The 6404-nt window shown below is 46.0% G+C and overlaps 1 protein-coding gene across 1 annotated transcript in view; it reads right to left on the bottom strand.

The window, feature by feature from the left end:
* Window positions 1-223: 223 nt before the first annotated feature.
* LOC121705522 (glypican-1-like) overlaps window positions 224-6404 on the bottom strand; it is a 74098-nt gene continuing 67917 nt past the window's right edge. The window contains exons 5-8 of the mRNA XM_042086575.1: window positions 6099-6218; window positions 5533-5666; window positions 4388-4563; window positions 224-3554 (exon numbers count right to left, since the gene is read on the bottom strand). Of these exons, the coding sequence (XP_041942509.1) occupies window positions 3352-3554; window positions 4388-4563; window positions 5533-5666; window positions 6099-6218 (633 nt within the window). The 3' untranslated portion in view covers window positions 224-3351. The remainder of the gene's footprint in view (window positions 3555-4387; window positions 4564-5532; window positions 5667-6098; window positions 6219-6404) is intronic.

Here is a 6404-nt window from a genome sequence, read left to right as displayed (position 1 = left end):
ATTAGGTATTCCTGCTGAACTACACCACCTGTGTATATGTGGTTGGTCATTATTTCTGCTGTGGCAGCGCTGGTTCTTCTGAACATGCCTCTGACTGTGGGGAAAGGTGAGAAATGCACACACAGAGACAGAGAGAGAGAGGAGAGAGAGACAGCGAGAGAGAGAGACTGTCCTCTCATGCAGGGAAAGACCCACATGAAATGAAATGAGTTCCACACAGAGATCTTGAAAATCTTAATGACGTATATAATTGACACAAGGTATCAGGAACATACAACAGCAACTGACACATAATTTTCAATTTTTTTTTCTTCTCCAACCTCATTTCCTTGCACTGTTGTGGCTATGAAAACAAACCAATGTTTCATTTATCATTTTTTTCCTCATTAAAACGACAAAACAGAAGACAAAGAAAAAATATATATATCAGAATGGTTTCTCAAAAGAAAAACAAAACAAATTCGGCACATTTCATAAATGCCTGCCACATTCAACATTAGACAGAGGTGGGGGGGAGGGGTCAGGGGGCTTACTGGGCCCCTGGTCTCCGACTGCTCTTTAGTTTTGTCTCCGAGTGGAGCGGTTCTCGCCATCCATCAACCCCTGTACTGTCCGCATACATAAATCGGGAGTCCCGATCGATGGATCTTTCTGCAGGGTGCTTCTCAAGTATTGATCCCCTATCCTGTGATGCTGTTATGCAGCCGACGCCAGCCCGTGGACAGGGAGGCCACATGCGTCATGAAAAGTGCAGCAATTGAAATGAACTTTAGGATCGGGGCTGGGGTTAGGGTGGGGGTGCTGGGGGGGGGGGTGAAATAGGACAAAGGGACAGAGGTTGTGCAAATTGTCAGCCAATGACAGTGAGATGTGACAGACAAAGAGAGGGACAGCCATTGGTATGAAACATAACAAGTTACATCTTGTTTGTGTTTTTTGTTAGTTTGTATGTTTGTTTGTTTTTTATTTTCCCATACGTAATTTGCCTTGGAATGTCGCAATGGGGAAATACTGCAAGAAGCTGACACAGTCAGCTCACACCAGGGACCCCAGCACTAGGTCATTAGAGTTCCCTCTTTCAAACGCATCCCAAGCGCACGCTGACCGGAGGGGGTCAGATCTCGCCAGCACTGCGTCAAGGCGGAGATCAGCAGGGGGCACTTTCTGTACCCATGGGCTAGGTGGCTGTGCTGTGCCACGATACAAAAGCCCACATGCTCAGTGGCAGTGCCCGAAGGGAAGGGCATCACACACGCACACACTTACACACACACACACACGCGCGTCACACACTGTGTGCCATCTGTTAACGCACCTGCCCGGAGGACGGGCTGCACTCAACCCAGCAGCCCCGTGATGGGCTCCGGCGCGGTCTGACGCAGTCATGTCTAGGCTTCCCCGCGCTTCCAAGCACCTCTTGTGTTAGTCATATTTCTGCCACTTTCGACATCAAAGTCTACAGCGACTCAAGAACAAGCACAGTCATACTCTGCCATACATTTCTACACATGTGCAGCAAAAACGATCTATTGCACACATGCACTCAGACACACACACATATATAAGCACAAGCACACACACACACACACACACACACACACACACACACACACACACAAACACTCTTGCTATCATCCACAAAATCCCCATCCACAAAAGGGATAGATCTCACAAAGCCTTAGTACCCATCAGGATTAAAACACACACACATATCCCTTTCCCATCCTGTCTTGCATCAGTTCCACTGACAGACTCTCTGCAACAAACTAGTACAAAAACATTCTCACATTGCAGTATAGTTTTTCAAACATTGTGGCGTGCATGCCTGTGAATTATCAGGGAGACCAAGTTTGCATTTTGGCATCACACAGGAGAATGTTACAAAGAATGGGAAGCAAAACAAAAAAAGAGAAAAAGAGAGAGAGAGAGCGAGCGAGCGAGAAAGAGAGAAATACAGATTTCATTTTGTCATCACATATTTATAATCCCTAATTTATCTAACTCAGAAAAAGCAAATCAGAAGCATTTACACATTGTTTTTTTCTTGTTGTTGTAAGAAGTGGTTCTACAGTGCAGTGCGTTCTCCTGCCTCCACTGGGGGGTTCGCTGAGCTGGGACAGTGTTCCTGTTCTGTGTGTTCCATTTGCGGTTCTGTCCTGGCCTACTGATGGTCTTTGAACTGGCCTACAGAGCTCTCAACACTTGGGTCCCCAGCTCCCTCAGCTGCACAAACCTAGAGCTTCTGGACGAGACAAACTCTCTCTCTCACACACACACACATACACAGGCACACACACATACACGCATGTGTGCATGCACAAACACATACATATATGCACACTGACACACAAACACACACACACACACAAACGCGTCGCTCTCAGCCTTGAGAAAACAAACCAATCTTGAGAGAACGGCACACATTTTAAGCTTTTCAGCTTGTCAGATGGTGCGAGCGTGTTTTACACACGAGACAACCACATCCGTGCCTGTTCTTCTATCTGCTCACTGATAGCGCTGAGCTAAAATTTAGGTTTTCAATCCAAAATGTCCCCAAAATTCAGGACTGCACTCTTCAGGATTCACACACATTCTCCAAAGTGTGTATCATTTGGATGTACTCTGACTGCCCACATCAAGTGGACCTGAAGATACCGACAAGGAAAATGTGCTTACAGTCCAAAGTTGTCTGCTTTAAGAAGCCCGAGTGGACTGATGAGTCAAATTATAATGGTCAATTTGGGCCTCCTCAGAAGACTAGATTTTCTGGGTGAATTTTAAGGGCCTGCACTCTTACAATCACAATTTTAAAGGAATAGGAAAAAAAGGCTTTGGATGTAGAACTCTGCTGTTCTCCCTTTTTAAAAACTAATAAATAAACAATCTTAAAGCCTGTATTATTGAGGAGCAAAAAAACCCCACACAAAAACGAAAATTTGGCTCAGCACTACAAAGAAGCTCTCCCATGGTGTGGTTACTTGGTTTAAGTATACAGAGATCTATTTCTAAAGGTTTTGATGAACATTTCTAAGTACAGATTTGTTGTTTTTTTTTCCCCCTCAAGGAACCCAAACACCAGAAACAAAAAGACCACCAAAAAGACCAGCTCTAGTCGTGCCATATTTAGAAAAAAAAAGAAGACGAAGAAAGAACAAAAAAAGAAATCCTAACGATATTCCTTTTTGTTCTTGATCGGGGACAAAAAGGAGTCCATTCATTTTGTTACCTTTTTTGTTTGTTTTCAATGTATTTTTTGGCAAAGTAACTAACCCAGCCCTTTCCTCCCTCCCCCTCATTCATCCTCCCTTTCCCCCCAACCTCAGTCCCCCCATTGGTGGAGATGTCTGCCAATTATCGCCTAAGCAGCAGCGTGACCAATGAGAGCAGGCAGGTGAGTGCGACGCAAGGCAGGTTGAGGGTGGCTGCGCCCCGCACGCGTTCATCGAACGGGGCCGCTTCTTTGGGCTGGACTGTCTTGGTCATGGGGATCTCAGGGATGGGGACACACGACTCGTCACTACACACCCCGCTGCCTGAGCCACTCATGTCATCACCTGCGGACACACACACACACACACACACACACACACACACACATTAGACTTAAACCACATCATTTCACTGTATCACTGACTCACAAATGACAGTTTTTAAACAAAGTTGATGATCCATATTTTGCACAGCACTGCTGTCTGCACACATTCACACTTAGACACACACACACACACTCACACACACACACACACACACACACACACACACACAAGCCGCACTAGTCAAGTGTCAAAAGCTTTGGATAAACACGAGAGACTGCATTACTGCAGATGTTAATGACAGCTCCCTAATGCATTCAGTGACCTCTGGTCTGTGAATAGCATCACAAATTAGGCTAAACATCATCTTTTTTCCATTATTATCTCGCCTCTCATTCGCTGTCATTTAATCCCAGCTTACGCTAAAAATAGCACTTAACCAGACTCATGGCACCTCCCTTTGAATAAAGGTATGCACTTCATACAGATGGAGTCTAATGAGTCTCTATGCTGATGACAACTGGTAGGCAGCTGACATTCTATGAAGTAGTCACTGGCAAGTCCACATTATTGTGGGTGCGTCTCTGTATGTGTGCATGTGTGTGTGTGTGTGTGTGTGTGTGTGTGTGTGTGTGTGTGTGTGTGTGAGCGTGTGTGTGTGTGTGTGTGTGTGTGTGTCTGTGTCTCTGTGTGTGTGCATGTGTGTGTGTGTGTGTGTGTGTGTGTGTGTGTGTGTGTATGCATGTGTGTGTGTGTGTGTGTGTGTGTGTGTGTGTGTGTGTGTGTGTATGCATGTGTGTGTGTGTGTGTGTGTGTGTGTGAAATGACTGTGAGACTGGTAGGAGAAGACTCACTGGTGTCCTGGAAGTCGACGTCGTTGCCATTGAGGGCGTTCTTCAGGCGGTTGGTCATGATCTTCAGCTGCATGATCTGCTGGCGAATGGTCATGTCTGGCTTGGTGATGTCAATCTCCACCTCAGGGTTATTAATCTGGCTGGCCAGGCCATCACCCATCATCTCTGGCAGGTACCTACCACACACACACACACACACACACACACACACACAGACATGTAATTGAGTGATGTACAGATGTATCACCAGCAGGAAGTATTCAACCAACAGTCATGGAGACACAGCATTTCCTGTGGTGCTCCCACCACTACTGCTTTTAAAACACTTCCCACTAACAAGTTGCTTTTACTGTAAAACACTCCCCACTAACACGTTGCTTTTAAAGCACACCCCACTAACACGTTTCTTTTAAAACACTTCCCAGTAACACGTTGCTTTTAAAGCACACCCCACTAACACGTTTCTTTTAAAACACTTCCCAGTAACACGTTGCTTTTTGCCACATGAAGTGTGGCAGCCTTGTTTACCAGCCTGGCACTGCCTGCCTCTGGCTCTCCCACTCTGTTGCCTCGGCGCTTACGCAACGCACATGGTGCAACAAGCTGAGTTTGTATCCTCTCATACCAGGCCTTTCTAATTGGACACACAGAACTGATATAAAAACCATGGTTTCTGTCTGCATTAGGTGGCTCCTGTTTTTTTAGCTTTGGGTGTGCTGAGGAAATCCAGATGGATTTTGGTTCAAATCTGAACTCTAAATATTTTCCAGCTGATGTAGGCTTGGGAATCTGATTGTTTTTGCCCGTTGACAATCATTACCGCCCACAAGCGAAATGTTCTTTATTTTGACTAGTTTAATAAACAAGAGGAACAATAAGTAATTCTTTGTTTACTTTTATACTGAGTTCCCAGTGGACATCGCAAACCTCGAAGCATCCAAGAGCAATTTAACCAGAGGTTTGTATTTCAAACTCCTCCAAAAAAAAGCAAAAGCTGTACTTTTGATTTGCACACGAGGTCATTCAGCAGACTGGAGGCCGTATGAAGGCCTTTCAACAGAACACGCCATCAGGTTTGACATTTTTTGGACCCTACCCTGATGGATACTTTTGGAGAGGCTTAACAGCACTGTCCTGCATCTTACCTGCCCCGGCTCGAGCCGTTCCAGCAGCTGTCCTCGGCGGACGTCCCGGAGGCCACACGGTCCGCGCACAGCCTGCTAGGAAGGATCACCCAGTGCTCCATCATGGCTCTCACTTTGTCCGACACGTCGTTGACCTGTGGTGGGAACAACACAACACACACACACACACACACACACACACAGGATTCTTAGATATCAGTATCAGTATGTCCATCTCCTCCACATAGTGACTCTCTTTTCTGTGTCCACTGTCCTCTCCACATGTGTCCATTTGGCAAAGAATCTTATCCAAAGCAACTCCAGCTTGCAAGAGCGGTATATAAAAACTATGACATTGGTGTGGCGTTAGAACTCTGTCTATCAATTGATGAGCATTGTCCCTACAACAGCTAGGCAATCATTGTCAATTCAACATAGTCAGATATGATTTTGGATTTGCCTGTAACCCCCCACCCCCCTTCTCCATTTGAAAAACAATACAAATGTTGATCATAAAAAAAGCAAAACAAAAATAAATAATAACTAGCGAGGCAGAGCAAGACAGACAGCAGAACGAAGGCACTGACCAGTTTCTCGCTAGTGGGCGAGGTGGTGGTGCTGGGCTTCTCCACCGTGGGCAGGGTCCTCTCCGCGGGGTCAGCGCTGGCATCTCCATTCTCACTGGGTTGCCCACAGGCCTGGAACACCTACAGAGGCATGGGCAACAGTCAGACAATACAACAGCACCCTCACCAGACAGGCTGTATCATGATGACCGTTGCTGTGGTCATCCTGGATGTACGTAGTGTTCAGGGGGAAGGAGAAAACTCTCATGCTCATGCATGCTTGCTGGTAAAATAGCCTGTTTTATTCATAGCGTAGGATGTTGGAGT

The sequence above is a fragment of the Alosa sapidissima genome, chromosome 1 (genome assembly GCF_018492685.1).
Source record: "Alosa sapidissima isolate fAloSap1 chromosome 1, fAloSap1.pri, whole genome shotgun sequence".
In the NCBI taxonomy this organism is placed as follows: domain Eukaryota; kingdom Metazoa; phylum Chordata; class Actinopteri; order Clupeiformes; family Clupeidae; genus Alosa; species Alosa sapidissima.
Note: the sequence above shows the minus strand (reverse complement) of the source record. Positions and strands in the feature narration are given on the sequence as shown.